Genomic DNA, 17,309 nt, shown 5'->3' with positions numbered 1-17,309 from the left:
CGCGCCGGCGGTGCAACTGCGCGGAGGGGGGGGGTGCACATGCCGGAGTGGGTCATGCGCCGGTCTACGAAGAGGGGGCGGGGGGAGACAGGGGGAGGGCCCCGTTTCATTTCTCACACCGGGGGGCGCTTACGAAGCCCCGCTGCGGTGCTGTCGGCAGCTGGCGGGGTGACCTGGTGTCCTGCGTCGAAACGATTGGCGAGTCGGTGTCGCCGTCACGGCGCTCCCCTCCCTGTTTGATCCGTGACCCCGAATGTTGAGCCCTGCGGATGGCTTCAGGGCAGGGCGGGCGGGACCTACAGGCCGTGAGCAGTGTCGTATCCGCCACTGCGAGCAGCATCTTGTCAGCACTAGTCGGGTACTGGAGGGGAACGCTTTCGACCTGGCAGCATGACTGGGACGCTGTTAGCAACACGCTAAAAGCACGTGTGGTTGATTTGAAAGTTCAGTTTTGGCCGTCAGCGGCTGTGGCCCTGTCTTGAGTGGCGCTCGCGTGGAGTGAGAGAACCCCCGGTCCTCAGAGTCGCCGTGCAAGCACCTCCGCCCCCCCCCCGCCCCCCTTTCACTCGGGCCACAGAGTCGCTGGGCACCGAGTAAGAAGGAGGGGAAATAACGTTGTCAAGCCACTGCTGAATGATGGCATCATCATACCGTGTCAATCTTGGGGAGTGTTTAGCCAGGATTCACTCCGCCGGTCAATGTCATCTGGTGAAGGGAGGACCCAGAACCGGTTTACATATCACTCGCAACAGATGGCAGCCGTGGCGGGGAATCAAACTCGCGTTGGTAAGTTCATAGAGTAGTCGGTGCCCTAACCACTGTGCCACTACCCCTCTGCCGATTCGAATCAGCATGTATTTGGGTCCATTCAATAAGTGACCGGTTACACCGCAATAATGCACCTCAAAGGCCACTACTTGGGCGTTGTGATGTCTCCGTTGGGCGTTGTGATGTCTGCGTTGGGCGTTGTGATGGCTGCGTTGGTTTGACGGCAGAGTGCTGATTATACATGCGGTGGAATCTGGTCACGGCGTGTCTCACAACAATCAGAGGTTGCATACGATAGAATATAAAGGACGTATGTAAGTGTGTTGAACTTTTTCTCGCGGCCGGTCACGCCGGGTGGGTCGGCTGAGGCACTGGCGTCTCCGCCTCCGCGCCGGCCCCCCAGTGAATGATTGTTCTAAATGTCTTCCCGAGTCGATCGCGGGAACTAATGCGGTGATGCGGGCGGTGATGCGGGCGGTGATGCGAGCGGTGATGATAATTTAGCATTTTTGTTGCGGTGGCTTTTAATGCTTTAATTCACGTCGTCGTTGGTTTCTGTTAGTTTGTTGTAATCAATGCCGCGGCGCTCATGCTCGCGGCGGGACTTGTGTTTGTTTGTTTGGCATCCGGCGCTCGAAAGAGCGCTCTGCCCCCAGCATCCACCCTCTCCGAGGCCGATTGAAGCGGCTCTCTTAAGTATTGGTGTAAATTAAACACACAACAAAACAATGACACCTTTTTATTGTCATTGTTTTACTGCAGACATATTAGCGCGAGGCGCATGGTCTGACGCCGCCGGTGAAATGTCTGCGGCAGCGTGAGAAAGCAACGCTCTGAATTCAGTTTGACACGCAGTAGGCTTTCGCGACCAATACCATCCGTAGTAGAAGCTTGTTTGGGTTAGATCGCGTAAATATGAATGCGTCGTTAAACTCGCCGCCACCTGACACAGCCAAGTAGTGAGGTTTGTCACGTAAACAGGACGTGCCAATTCGTCACTAGTACATCACACCGGTGTGTCGGAGAGCCAAAGCCACAACATTTACTATTTGGCTGCCGCCTGATGATACCGGTTGTAATTACTGGCGAAACGTCGTACTCAGATTGCAAATGTTGTGGAGTTTCTCTCCAACACACAGGTGATGCTGTACTAGTGACGAATTCGCCACATTCTGTTTACGTGACAACCCTTACTAGTTGGCTGTGTCGGGTGGTAGTGGGTTGAACGACACATTTATATTTACGCGATCAAACCCCCCAAAAACCTATATTATGCTCTGAATTCACTTTGGGACGATTTAGTAAAGCGGTCCGGCTACTCGAGGCTACTTGCAGCTCCTGTGCGGGTTGTGGGCCGAATGGAGATTCGGCGGGCAGCACGTGTGAGGAATGACACATGCGCCTGTGGGTGACTGTGTCCGCGTCTGCCCGCGTCTCTGTGTGTACGCGTGTAAGGAAGCGGTAGTGTCGCGGTGAGCCCACTGCACTACGAACCCGCTGACCCGACGTGGATTCCCTCTCACGACCAGTCAGAGTGGTTCACATCTGAAACGGGCCTCCCGACGGTCGACTGCTGCGGTGTAAACATCAGCACTGGAGAGAGACAAAGGCGGCCGAGCGTGGTGCTGACAGCACACCTCCTCGTGCGCCGTGCCCGTCTCAATAGGTGCTCGCGAACAGCACTTGCCCCAACAGCCTGGGCTGTATGGGGGCTCTTTGTCTTTGTCTACACAGCGTCTGTGCGTGTGCGCCTGCATGCACCCACCCACGCCAACTCACAGAGTTCCACCCCATGCCACCGGGCATTGCGAGGCAAATTGCATCGCGGGGGGGGGGGGGGAGACACTCCGAGCGTGGTTGGTGGCCATTCCGACTCAGCAGCGCAAACCGCGACTCCTGAGACCCCCCCCCCCATCTCCCCCGGGCGCAGCGTGACGCCCCCCCCCCCCGCACGCGAACTCGGGGGAGGCCGCGTGATGACATGAAGGAGACCTGGGGGAGGCCTGGGGGAGGCCGCGTGATGACATGAAGGAGACCTGGGGGAGGCCTGGGGGAGGCCGCGTGATGACATGAAGGAGACCTGGGTGAGGCCTGGGGGAGGCCGCGTGATGACATGAAGGAGACCTGGGGGAGGCCGCGTGATGACATGAAGGAGACCTGGGGGAGACCTGGGGGAGGCCGCCGCCGCGAAAATCCACAGTGGCTCGCGCGCGCGTTCATCTGGGGCACGGCAGCCACCCCCCCCCCCCCCCCCCCAGAGCACAGATTTGTCGGTCGCATTATCGTCGGCGGCGACGACGACGACGCTATGGCCCTGGGTGCAAGGCAAGAGACATTTCCCTTTCCAGACTTAGAGGAGTCGGGATAGAGGTGAGCACGGAGCGTGCAGAGTCCGCGTTCGCGTCTGAGAAGCGGAGCGCGAGGCTTCGATAAAAAACAAAAAGCGAAAATATCTTGAGTTGAGAAGCAATGCGGTTGTTAAAACAAACTTAAAAGACGTGGACAATTTGTTCTCATTCCCGCGGAGTTCGTGGAGAGGTTTAAACCGCGCCGGAATCGACGGACGGCTTTGCGTGGGCGCACCGTTAAAAGACAAACACGTGATAATTTAACGCACCCTTTTAAATGCCTGTAAAAAAATAAAGCACAGTTCTGGTACAATGTCCACACGTGTAATTAGTGGTAAAATAACACGTTCTCGGAACGCACCTGCACGCGCGCACACTGTGATTTTGATGGCGCTTTAAATGAGCTGCAAGATTTACGCGTACGTACGCGTTTGTTTTGTTTGACAAAAAATATTCAATGCGTTCACGCATACGTGTGGTCTCTCCTGTATTGCATTATTGATACGTTATGTTGGTTTTCTATGGGAGCGTCCGGAGAATGTTAATGCCTACCTGAGTTTCCCCTACCCCGGGCTCGTTTCGCAGTGGGGTCACGACTGAAGCAACCGCGCCTCGGCAATGCCGTCCTACGATCTTTATTTTTAAAAATAACCACGATCTTTATGAAAACTAAAATAAATAAAAACCACATCGCTCGGAGTTCAGACCAAGTGCCGCCTCCTTGCCTCCAGCCACATTAATAATAACAACAACAATAACAGAATAGTGTACGACACAACACTGGTGTTTCATTTTAAGTGCTCGTGGCAAAGCTGCATTGTTTATGTCCACAATTAGTGACGCGGGCTCTGCTCGCCTCTCCGGGGCATTGCCCCTGCCCCGGCCTTCACGGGGCTACCCTGGCATCCATGAGCCTCCCCCGGCCTTCCCGAGTCTACCCAAGCTTCTGTGACCCTCACCTCGCCGTTCTCAGACTCCAAGAGCCTCTCCTACATCCTCCCACACAAACTCCTCCCGATCTCCTGGAAGCCGTCGCCGGCGCCTCCCAGCCTCCTCCTCTTCCTCCTGCAGCCTCCCGCACACGCGCGCTGGGGGTGGGCCCCCGATTGCAACACCACTCGATCCCCTCGCAGATGCAATGCAGACATTAATTAACCCACTTGCTGTACTGCAATTCCTGGTCCGGCTACACCATGAACGGGAGCCGGACGGGGTGAACACGTTTACCGCACTATAGCCGCTCGTGGTGGAGCGTTTGAAAGTTGGATTAAACACATTCCTGCGGAGGGTGCTGGTAGGGACGTTGGGTTGCTCGGTCAATGGCCAGGGTCAACGGCGGCGTGGTGTATTCCGCAAATATGGCCGACTGTGAGTGCGGGCACAAGCCGGCGTGAGTAGGTTAAACGTTGAGTTTTATAAGGGCACCACGGACGGACCAGCCCCTCCCCACCCAGCCCCACCCCTCCCACCCCCCACCCAGCCCCACCTTCCCCACCCAGCCCCTCCCTCCTCACCTAACCCCACCCCACCCTCCCCTCCCCACCCAGACCCACCCTCCCCACCCAGCCCCTCCCTGCACGACGGACGGACGCAATAATCTCCTGTGGGCTGGTGTAACCAGGAGGTTCCTACCAGTACCAGCTACTTACAGTCGGTCGGCCTGTAGCGGAGGGTTTTCAGCTGGGAGAGAGAGAGTGAGGCATGGCAGGGGAAGCTGGTGGTGCATTCCTCAGGGTGCAGGGGGGACTGCGTTGTGCGCAGGGCAGCCGAGTCTGCATGCGCAGCCGTGTAAATTTAGGGGATTAAATGGGAACCCGCGCAATGTTTTGGTTCGAACCGAGCGCGTGGCTTTTGTATTCGCGCGTAATTGCAAGTTGGAGACGGACAGTCGGCACGGCGCGATGCATTCCATTGATTTCCTTTCGCTTTATCTCCTCTCTCTATTTTTATTTTCCCCTGGCACGAATCCACCTGTTCCCGTCTCTCTCTCTCTCTCTCTGCCCCAGAAATTGATTCGGTCTTGTTGCTTTTTGTCTCGCGACTGCCAGCGCGCCTTAACGTAAGTAGCTGCGCTCTCCCTGGGGGATTCGAGTGAATTCGTAGAATCCAGGGGCAGCGCTGAGGCTCCGAGAATGACGAGGCGATGAGGTGGCGAGCCAGGAGAGACAAGGGTGTCTGCTTCTCACTTCACGTCGCACTTTTACTCTCTTTCATTCCGCTTGTTTACCCAAGGGAATCTCAAGGCTCGTTTTCAAGAGTGTCCTGCCAAGGGTTTATGTTTTGCAATAGCGAGGCGATGTCGCTTCCGTGTGTAATCCCAACTGAGTCATTTGCGAGGTCGTTTTTTTTGCATTGGGATGTTTGCCCAACGCGAGTGAAATCGGTTTTTTATTAGTTACGAGAGGAAATCGTTGAACCCGCACAAACTCCACGCAGAAAGGCGCTCGCGTCGGCAGTCGAACCTAGGGACTTCTTGCTACGAGGCGCGAGCATTTCCACCGCGCTGCACACCGGCCCTGCAGCCGGACTGACGCCGTGCGTGATGCGGCGAGACGACACTGCGGTTTGCGTTGTTGAGTTACTGGGATCGCTCTCTCGCCGGGCGGGGGTTAACGCGGGTGTCGTGGCCCGGTTCCCTTTAGGAGCAGAGCCCCTGTTAACGACGTTGTAATTGGGAAGCAAGGTTACCATTAACATCGCCCGGGTCACGGCAATAACGCAACAAAATTGGCCTTGTTTCTCTCAAACAAAAATTGTCATCCGAGGGTGCGGCGCGTGTCGAGTGCGCGTGCGCCGACATCTGCAATGCCCCCTCGGGGGGGGGGGCGGTGGAGGGCCGCCAGGCAGCGCGGGCCCAGCTCGCGCTGCGGGGGGGCGGGGGGCAGAGGCCTCCTCGCCGCGCCGCGTCTGGGGCCCGCGCTGTGGGCCCTGGCGTCTGCTGTGCAACCCGTGTCGTCCGGGTCTCTAGGTCCGCAAGAAAGCGCCTTCAAACGTGTGAACGGTAGTCGCAGGAAAGCCTCACTGAGCATCACGGCGGTTTGCATTTTTTTTTGCTTTTGCAGAAGGCTGTCTCGGGCCTCGGCACGTTCGGGATATTTTTCGTGGCGAAAATGAAAGTGGGAGTTTGCCAAGAAAAAGAGAGAGAGAGAGAAAAAATAGGGCCCACGTGCATGCGGGGAGAATGCTCAATTCCCACCTCGCGCCGCCGACTGAGATGCTGGGAGAGCGAGGCTCGATGCGTAGATCCGGGCAGCACCAGCGAGGTCGCCCCCCTTCCCTTCGTTACCTCGGTTACGCTCGAGGCAAGCACGGGCCACTGGCCTCCTGATTGCTTGATTACTCGTTAGACGCCTGATTGCTTGATTGTTTGCAGACTCGTTATGCACGCTGCATTGCCTGCTCTCGCACTCAACACAAAATTGCTTTAATAATTGTCGCGAGAGCTATTATTATTATTATTGGTCTGCCAACAGAATAACAGTCCTAACATACCTTGTACACGGATATTAACGAGCCTTTGACTGTTATTAAAACTCACAGACGCACGTTAATTATGCAATTATTTTTTTGTGGGATTGAGGGGGGGGGCTCAGTTAATGCGAATGAGAGTTGAACGTCGCTAATCTGCTCGTCCGCCGCTCTGCTACGCGCGCGTCGCGTTGCGCACGGGGAAGCGTGTTGGAGGCCGCGGAGCTTCGCTCTGCAGGCGCCTGTTGCGGCCGGCCGCGCTCTGGCTTAGGCCGCCGACCCAAGGGAGTTGAGAGAACCTGGCCGAACCCAACGGGGACTCGAGCCTGACGACCGTTCATGGGTCTCTCATCCTTCGCTGAGAGAAGACACCGCTCACATGGACCCGTCCCCGGAGCGGTAGCTCGCTTAGCGCCAACGGATCCTGCTACCCGCACGGCATCCGCCCCGCGCTCGATGCACGTACCCCACACAGCGAGAGGGCTCAGACTGCCGCCCCCACGTGGCCCCGCACAGCGACAGGGCTAAGACTGTCGCCCCACGTGGCCTCCTGCCGACGTGACGCGAGAATTCGAGCTCCGACTGCGAGCCACAGAGCCGCTCCGTTCCACGGCTCCCTGCGAGCGCTGCGGTGACTCACGCGAATGCCCCCCCCCCCTCCTCTTGCCGCCCCCACCGACCGTGTGGAATGTCGAGCTGGGGGGCGCCCCCCCCCCCTTGCCACCCCCGCGCCTCGCGGGATCAAAAGTGCAGCTAATGAGGCGAGCTGGGGGGGGGGGGGGGTCAACCCCCGGGGTCAGCGGCCAGCGCCACCTCTCGCCTGCAGTGCGCGAGCCCTCTTTGTGATCACCGTCGAGCTGATCCGAAAGAAGACATCGCTGATTTGCACTGCGGAGAGCCGCGTGTGTGTGGCCGCCGCCGCCTTTCACATGGCCGCCCCCACGTCTTTGTTCCTTGGGCTGGCGGCGGTGTCACCCGCATCGCCTCTCCGCTCCCCCCCTCTCCCCACTGGGTCCAATCCAAGAAGCACGGCACATCGGGATTAATTACAAGGCCTGTTACTGGAGCAACTTTCGCGAGCCGCCTCAAACCACCACCAACACCAAAGATAAAGATTCCCCGTATAGCCTTAATAGACTGTAGGGGCAAGTGCTGTTAGCGAGCACCTATAAAGGCCGGAACGGTACACGAGGGGGTAGGTGGCCAGCACCACGCCCGACCGCCTTTGTCTCCCCAGTGGCGATGTTTACACACCGCACCAGGTACTCATTTGAGGCTGAGTTGACCTAGGGGAGGCCCAGGACCGGTTCAGATAATCGTCACTGGTGTTGACCGTGAGCGGGAATCGAACCCGTGTCGCCGGGTTCATAGCGAAGCGCGCTAACCGCTACACCACCGCTCCCCACCAACACCACCACCGCAGCCACCACCACCAGCACCACCACCAGCACCACCTGCACCACCACCGCTAACACCTCAACCACCACCAGCACCACCACCACCAGCACCACCACTAGCACCACCACCAGCACCATCCACTAGCACCACCACCAGCACCACCACTAGCACCACCACCAGCACCACCACTAGCACCACCACCTGCACCACCTGCACCACCACCGCTAACACCTCAACCACCACCACCAGCACCACCACCAGCACCACCACCAGCACCACCACTAGCACCACCACTAGCACCACCACCAGCACCACCTGCACCACCACCGCTAACACCTCAACCACCACCAGCACCACCACCACCAGCACCACCACTAGCACCACCACCAGCACCACCACTAGCACCACCACCAGCACCACCACTAGCACCACCACCAGCACCACCACTAGCACCACCACCTGCACCACCTGCACCACCACCGCTAACACCTCAACCACCACCACCAGCACCACCACCAGCACCACCACCAGCACCACCACTAGCACCACCACTAGCACCACCACCACTAGCACCACCACCGCTAACACCTCAACCACCACCAGCACCACCACCACTAGCACCACCACTAGCACCACCACCAGCACCACCTGCACCACCACCGCTAACACCTCAACCACCACCAGCACCACCACCACTAGCACCACCACCAGCACCACCACCAGCACTACCACCACCACCAGCACCACCACCAGCATCACCACCGCTAACACCTCAACCACCACCAGCACCACCACCACTAGCACCACCACCAGCACCACCACCAGCACCACCACCACCAGCACCACCACCAGCACCACCACCGCTAACACCTCAACCACCACCAGCACCACCACCAGCACCACCACCAGCAGCACCACCACCACCACCAGCACCACCACCACCAGCACCACCAGCACCACCACCACCACCACCAGCACCACCACCAGCACCACCACCAGCACCTGCACCACCACCAGCACCACCACCAGCACCACCACCAGCAGCACCGCCACCACCACCAGCACCACCACCAGCACCTGCACCACCACCAGCACCACCACCAGCAGCACCACCACCAGCACCACCACCACCACCTGCACCACCGCGGCTCTGGGAAGGGCGGTTGAATAAACGTCGCTCGCAGGCCACGCACGAGGATCGCTCAATCCCCTCGACGATGCCCCGCGACCTGTCCGTGCCGCCCAAGGCCGCGCACAGCACTGATGCGCATGTTGACGATTGTTGCTTCTAACGGGCGACTTTGAGGTCCCCGCTATATTTGCTTAATTTAATTAATCCCGCTCGAAAGCAGCGAGCCTGCGAGAGAGAGAGGAGAGAGGGGAGAGAGAGAGCGAGAGAGAGAGCGAGAGAGAGCCGGCCCACGGCGCGCGCGTCTGGGCCATGAAGTCATGCGGCCTCTATAGAAGAATTGCTCAAATGTTAGGGGAGAGGTCACGGAGCGGAGCTCGTATAAAGGCGAAGCGGCAGTGAGTCAGCGGAGCCCGCGCCCGTCTCTCAATAATGAGCTGGCTCCCAGCCAGCGCTGCCATGGCAACCGTGGCGGCCAGGCACAGCGCTCCTAACGCTATCTCCTAATCCTCAATAGAAACTAAAAAAAAGAAAATCTCATGAGAACGCAGCCCCTTGGTTTCAACAACTCGGGTTTTCAACAAAGATTGGTGTGTGTGTGTTGCGAGTCTTTTTTTTTATTCATTTGTACTGGAACCTCCCAGGCCCTAACTCTATTACACAAAACACTTCGGGTGCGTAGCGCCGTGTGGAAGCCCTGGCGCGGCGCGAATTCCCCCGCGTTTACGATTTCAGTGGCTGCACTTTACCCCGCCCGGCCCCTCGTGGATCCGTGACGGGCTCCGTCCCTCGGCGATGGGCCCCGTTTAGCAGCGATGGGCCCCGTCTCTCCGCTATGGGCCCCGTTTAGCAGCGATGGGCCCCGTCTCTCCGCTATGGGCCGCGTTTAGCGGCGACGGGCCCCGTTTATCAGCGATAGGCGATGGGCCCCATCTCTCCGCGATGGGCCCCGTTTATCAGCGATGGGCCCCGTTTATCAGCGATGGGCCCCGTCTCCGCTATGGGCCCCGTTTAGCGGCGATGGGCCCCGTCTCTCCGTTATGGGCCGCGTTTAGCGGCGATGGGCCGCGTTTAGCGGCGATGGGCCCCGTTTATCAGTGATAGGCGAGGGGCCCCGTTTATCAGCGATGGGCCCCGTTTATCAGCGATGGGCCCCGTTTATCAGCGATGGGCCCCGTCTCTCCGCTATGGGCCGCGTTTAGCGGCGATAGGCCCCGTTTATCAGCGATGGGCGATGGGCCCCGTCTCTCCGCGATGGGCCCCGTTTATCAGCGATGGGCCCCGTCTCTCCGCGATGGGCCCCGTTTATCAGCGATGGGCCCCGTCTCTCCGCGATGGGCCCCGTTTATCAGCGATGGGCCCCGTCTCTCCGCGATGGGCCCCGTCTCTCCTGCGATGGGCCCCGTCTCTCCGTGATGGGCCCCGTTTATCAGCGATGGGCCCCGTCTCTCCGAGATGGGCCCCGTTTATCAGCGATGGGCCCTGTCTCCCGGCGGTGTTTCCCCTCCTCGTGAGCCTCCAGGGCTCGCGTCGCGTTACGAGTCTCGCGGCCGTGCCGAAATAATGTGACATCAATGGCAGCGGTTTCTTTTAAAAGCTAATTGCCTGCAATGCAGCTCAGCCTTCACATTGGAGCCTGCTTCAATATTGATGGCAAGAGGGGGGGGGGGTGGAGGATAGAGGGGCATGTGGTGTTTTTTTGTTGTTGAGTGTGGAGGGCGCCCAAGCAATTATGAGAGGTGAAATGGGTGCTCGATTGCAGATGGAGCAGGCAGCTCCATCGCGTCTCTGTGGAATGTGTCGCGAGTCCACGACGCTGGGAAAAGTGGCGCAATGGATGCAGGGGTTGTGCAATAATTAATTCGTAGTTTTTCATAACGTTTGTATCCTCCGTGCGAAGTTCTATTCATTCGTATTTGAACCACATCTCGGGGCGCTGTTGTTTAATTGCGGCAATTTCCGGTGCACGGGCGCGTGCAGAAACATGAAAGCCACGAGATAAACCCGCATCCTTCTCCAGTCAACGGCCAATCGTTGTGGCCACGTCAGTGTGAAAGGACGAGTCCCGTGGACCTTTTGATGTCCACGGGTGGTGAGTTCTAAGTCTGCCTCGGTTACCCCATAGTGATGATAGGGTTTGTACAGCCACTGACTCGAGACATCATTTGAGCGACGAATTCTTGAAGTTTCATGTAGTTTCCCCAGATCATAGATACAGGATCACTCCTCTTATCCGTGACCCAATTACCGTGACCTCTATTTTCTGCGCGAGCCGTTGGATCTGCCAAAGCCCATGTTATTCGTGGCCCCTTATTATTGGCTGCTATCCGTGACTATCCGCTTTTTTTTCTTGCGGATAATTTGGAGTAAATTCGCAGACAACATCACCGTGGATGATAGGTATTCTCCTGTATATGGCTGTGGGTTGAGGTCGTGTGAATGGAGGAGGCATGGAGTGAGGAGGTGTTGAGTGACGGTCGTGGAGGCAGGAGGTGTGGATAGAGGCTGGAGCCCACGTGCCTGCCGTGGGCGCACGTGATCGCGCGTGCCGACGGAATAACCAACGCGTCCCTAGCCTTCAACTCAATTGAAGATTCAAGTGAATTGCCTCTGACGTAGGCACGTGCCTTTTTTTGTTGTTGTCGCTGCTGGATTGAGAGAATGCTGGAGGAGTGTTTCTTCACGGCGTGTGACTCCGAGAGTCATCGGCAGAGGGGTTCTGTGTGGCGAGTTTGCGTTCGCGTCTCTTTGCCTGATTGGTGGCACCTTCTGGGCCGTGTGCCCGCACGTTCCCGATTTGCTGGTTTTCTCCCCAGCAAGATGCCTCCGCAGTGGGAGGTTTGCATCTCACGGGGCCTCCTTTTGTGGTTTAACAGTTCAGTCGACGCGTAGAAACCACGCATTAGAGAGAAATACGCCATTATTCCTATCCCTAGCCATAATCCTACACCTAATGGTAACACATAATCCTACTCACAACCCCAAATCAAACCACTAATACTAACACGCTAATACTGCTTACCCATAAGCTTAGGCCTACATCTAATATCTACGCTTATCCGTAATACTCGGGGCTGCCTGGAAGTTACTGGAAGCCCGGGGCTGGAAGGGTTGGAATGCCCCCCTCATTAATTAGCGAGACAACAACAACAACAATAGGCTCACTTTAGGGTGCCCTCGTTTGCAGGAAGCACAGGAAGAAAGGGGGGGGGGGTGCTGTCTTGGGCCCTGTTTTGGGCGACCGTGCTAACACTCTGCGCGTCGCTCTCTGGGTGTCGGCCTGCACCGTTTCTTTTTGCTGCCTCATTGAGAGTAGCCCCGCGCGGCCGTTTTACACAGACCGCGTTATTTGGCTTCGAGCGTCTTTGAAAGAGGAACCCGGTTATAAAAGGATGCGTTTGAATTCAGCACGCTGTTTTGGATGTGATGAATGGTGTACGAAATTTTACAAGCAAGTGTTTCGTCCATCGTTTGGATCAATTTTTTTTAATATAGTGAAGGTGGTGTAACCCTTTTTCCCACGTAGTTATATCTTATTACAGTGTGGAAAGTGAATCGTTGAAGCGTGTGTGTGTTTTATTGAGTAATTATCACTGTGCAATGGACAGGCGGGTGTAAGACGTCTGAGCTGATGTAATCGTGAATGTTCCAGCGTGAGTTCGTTTTGTGACACAGGTGGGGGGTTGAGTGTCAAGGAACCTGGAAAACGGCATGAAAATAATCATCATATTTTTTGTTGAAATATGTGCTCCACGCGACACAAAGTACTAATCCGGGTTTTTTTCAAACAAAAATGTAAAGCTCCATTTGTGAAGTGTGGGTTTTTTTGCGAGCATTGATCGCCAGCCATTAAAATGTTCACTAACATGTCTATTAATCTCGCACAAATGTGAAATGTCTCTCTCTCTCTCTCACTCTTTATGTCACCATTTTGCTGATATCAATTTCACGAAGATGGCCGCCTCAGACTGCTCCGTTCGTTTCCCTCCGGGGGCCCTCTCTCTCCCTTTTTTGTGAACCTCAAAAGGACACCACCGGTGAATACTTTTTGACGCCTGTACCTTCTAAATTACTTTTTTTCACGATCTTGATCTTTTTTCCCCCCCGTTGTACTCCCCGCTTTTACATCCGCTCCAGGAGCCAACGCAAAGAGAGCAGCAGATGATTTAACAGCTAATGATGGCGGGCAAGATGCAGGTATAATTGTTTTTTTTTTGTCCAAATCGCATGATGCATGACAAGCGCCTCGTGCCGTACGCTTTTTCTTGTCTTCTAATCAAGTGCATCTTTTTTTTGCACTTGAGTCTCTCGTGAAAATGAACAATACGAAACACATCGGAAACCATGTCTCTACGTTTTTGTGTGTGTGTGTGACATCGGGAATTTCAATCGCCACCCGCCGTGTGCAGTGTTATGCTCGCGTGGTTTGTTATTTACTTGAGCTAATACCACCGCCGCTCTGTGTTTGGGAAGGTTTGTGCATGCTCGACGTGTTTACATTTTGACAATGCGTACCACCGTGTTTGTGCTGACGAGCCGCTCTCAAAGGGGATCTCGTGAAGCCCGGCCGCGCACTCTCCGGTGGGCAGCCGGTCACGGGGGGCTACCCCCAACCCCACCCCCAACCCCCACCCCCCACCCCCACCCCCCACCCCACCCCCAACCCCCACCCCCACCCCCCAACCCCCACCCCCAGCCCCATCCCCACCCCCAACCCCCACCCCCACCCTCCACCCCCACCCCCAACCCCACCCCCCCCACCCCCACCCCACCCCACCCCCCCACCCCCCACCCCCCCCACCCCCACCCCCAGCCCCATCCCCACCCCCAACCCCCACCCCCACCCTCCACCCCCACCCCCAACCCCACCCCCCACCCCACCCCCAACCCCCACCCCCCCACCCCCACTCCCAACCCCACCCCCAACCCCCACCCCCACCCCCCACCCCCCACCCCCACTCCCACCCCCAACCCCACCCCCCCCAACCCCCTCGCGGACCGGCAGCTCCTCACCGGCCCCTCGGGGCCTCCGCTTGACAATCGAGCGGGGTCCACAGCGAAGTTGGGTTTCTTGGCTCCGGCGGTGTCACAGGGCGCCCGTTGCTGTCCCGCCGATGCCTCCAGCCCCGTGGAGGCCGCTGCGCCACGGCGTGGAGCGAGTAGCGGGCGGTCGTCGTCGGCTTCGCAGCGTCAGGAGGCGTCCCCGCGTCTCCCGCCTCGCCCGAGAGCGGTGGCACGCGCCACTTCTCTGCAGCGCGCCGCGTTTGGCATTATTTTCCGAGTCATCCTTTATCACACATTTCATTAAAAGAACGGCAACAATCCCCCCGTGTTTTAAAATAGCCCACGGATGCAGATATCACAGAATTACCTCTGAGATCCCTTGAAGTGGCCTCCTGTCTGCACACTAGGGGGGGGGGGGGGGGGTGCACACTCTCCTACACGCAGCTCTATGGACGTATCTTATTTGATCACGTGGCAGTCAAACCGAAATGTATTTTATTAATTCTGAGAGGTGGGTTTTGCCCAATTTAAGGGAAAGACCGAATTGAATGCGCTGATCTTTCGTGTGCCAGTCATTGGTGACCAGCCTGTCACCATGAACTCGCTACAATCGAAGGCAGGTGGTTTAAATCTGCAGCCATCGTCTTAATGATCACGTTCGTAATGTTTAATAATATTATCTGAGCCGCACTGGGGGGGGGGGGGGGGGGGGGGAAACCGGGCATGGCCGTTGGCGCTTTTAAGTTCGTAAAAATATCTCCATACACTTGAGCTCTAAATGACGGCCAACATCCACATTGTTCACGCGAGGGGCTGACAGGACAATGAGGACCTGTACACGTGCCCCCCCCCCCCCCATCTAGTTTACCTCCACCACTGCGCCGCAGAGGAATGTCTATTCCGTGTTTATTTTTGGTGAGCGGAGCTTGGCAGGATAATGGGGTTGGCGCACAATCTCGCTAACAGCAATGAGCACCGGGTTAGAATGTGCGGCTGCGTTAAGGAAGGGTGGCAAGTGAAGTGATGGCTTTGACAAACAGCCGCTCCTAAGAGCAGCGCCACGGGAGCGCCGCTGCCTCTCTGAGAGCAGCCGACAGGGCCGCACCTTCTCGCCTCCGCTGCGCTGCGTTCCGTGGGCGGTGTTGCCGACGTCCAGAGAGAGAGAGAGACGACGTCGTCTTGTCGGGCAGCCGGAACCTCCGCGTTCGTGCCTTTTCGCGGTCGCGCGTTAAGTCACCGGGCGGCCGGCCCTTTAATTTCCGCCGAGGCTGCTGTTTGTTGCGAAGCAGTCCGCGTATTTACGTAGCTGAGAAGAAGAAATACCCACGGGGCCGGCACGGCGCCGTAGCCGCATGACAAATGGACTTCCGTGGTAACCGCCTCTCGCGCGTTCCCTGGAGTCCCTGCTCTTGGAGTCCAATTGCAGTGTCATCCCCCCTACCCACCGCCCCGCTTCGCTTGCTGCAAGATTCCCGTGAGCGCGCAGTCACTACTCGGCTGCTGCTGCTGCTGCGAGCAGATGATGCCAGCGTGCGCTGCTGTCAGCGCCTGATTATCGTCAACGTAGTGGGCGACGCTCTCGCAGTCGATCGCAGGCCATCCCCGGTGGGCGTTCAGGCTACGTCGGAAATAAATCATTACGATAATAATTCCCTTTTACTCATTTACTCACCCAGCCTCGGTGATGAGGAACGTTCACGGAGTGCGACGCCCTCCGATGTCAACCAAATGGAATCGGTGACATCTCCTTAAGGTGCAGCAAGACGCTGCGCCTACCCCTCCAGATGCCACGCGTTGTTTATTCTTCTGTTTACCGCGGCGATCAACCCTCTCTCGACGCCACGGAGCTCTTTCAAGGTCACTTTTCCCCGTTGGAGGACCGCATCAGCCGAGGTCCGGCCACTGGACGATCGCTTCTTCCGCACGAGGGCAGAATTTGTCCAGAGAAATCTCATCGGATCGCGTTCTTCTGGATCTTATGGATGTCGATCTCTCCCAACGGGCGGATAATATCCTGAAGCTCCAGTCCCTCACACGACGCAACCAGTGCCGGCTCCTCGGCTCCAGAATGTCACCGAGCATGCGTGGCTCGAAGCGGGACCCATCGATCACAGGCCTGAGTCGCACCTCTCACACCGGCTCAGTATTGTCTTGAAGTGGACATCGTCTTTTCAATAAGAACTCTCAGCAAGTTGTGTAGGACCGTGGCTGAGATGAAGCGACATTCGCGAGATGTGCCACCCATCACGAACTGCGTCTCAATCCTCTGCTCCTGGTGATAGTCGCGGCGGCATCATGTTCTATAGGGCATTCCAGACCTCCCTTTCCAGGCGACAGACTCTAGCTCAGCCCTTTCCCAGGCGACAGACTCTAGCTCTTCCTGGGGAATTCCCAGGCGTTCCAATGCCAGCCAAGTGACATAGTCGTCCGGCCGGCGTGTCCTGGGCCGGCCCCGGGTTCTTCGCCCAGTGGGACGTGCTGCTGCCCGGTAGAGTTCCTAGGGGAGTCTGCCCAGGGCATCCTTTACCAGGTGCACGAACCACCTCAACTGGCTCATCTTGATCCGGAGGAGTAGCGGCTAGACTCTGAGGCTCATTTAAAATAATAATAATCGGCCTTTGGGCCATGAGGGCTGCATCGATTGTCAACAGTTCTGTTCTATCTCCGTCGAACTGTTAGACGGACCTTGAGGCCTCGTTCGAAGAACAACAACAACAAAAAAACCAACCAACGCAAAAGGTGTGAAGACAGAGCCATTACAAAAAAATCGAAACTGGAGCATCACACACACCGTGAATATTCATTGTGAGTCCCAAGACACATCATTAGGAGGGTCCTGCATTAGAATGGTTGGCGCATTCCAATTATGGCATGTGGGAGGACATCTAAGGGCCTGGAGAAAACCCACCACGCACAGCAGGGGATGACATAAAATCTCCGCAAAGATCGATTTAATCTGCGAGGAGGAGGTGGGGGTTCCACTGGGACGTATTCAGTCGATTAGCTGCAGGAAGTAAATCTGGATTGGGGAGTTGACAATGAAAGAGAATGAGTTGAAGGAAGAGATGGAGGCAAGATTATTGTGGAAAAGACCGAGAGGAAGAGAAAGAACGACGACGCTGGACGATGATCAACAAGGGGGCGGATGTGCGGACAGACGAAGAGAGCAGTGGAGCATAGAGCGACATGGAGGA

General features: G+C 57.0%; 1 protein-coding gene across 4 annotated transcripts in view; it reads left to right on the top strand.

Moving 5' to 3' along the window:
• LOC133353782 (neuroligin-4, X-linked-like) overlaps positions 1 to 17,309 on the top strand; it is a 198,707-nt gene that overhangs the window by 58,824 nt on the left and 122,574 nt on the right. For 2 of the 4 annotated variants that reach the window (XM_061570179.1, XM_061570178.1), the window contains exon 2: positions 13,249 to 13,308. The exons of the other annotated variants lie outside the window; for them this stretch is intronic. In XM_061570179.1, the coding sequence (XP_061426163.1) occupies positions 13,249 to 13,308 (60 nt within the window). The remainder of the gene's footprint in view (positions 1 to 13,248; positions 13,309 to 17,309) is intronic. 4 annotated transcript variants of the gene reach the window in all.

Source organism: Lethenteron reissneri, chromosome 45 (genome assembly GCF_015708825.2).
Source record: "Lethenteron reissneri isolate LAM-NWPU_2019-01 chromosome 45, ASM1570882v1, whole genome shotgun sequence".
Taxonomy (NCBI): Eukaryota; Metazoa; Chordata; class Hyperoartia; order Petromyzontiformes; family Petromyzontidae; genus Lethenteron; species Lethenteron reissneri.
The sequence above is the reverse complement of the archived record's forward strand: the minus strand, read 5'-3'. Positions and strand labels throughout refer to the sequence as shown.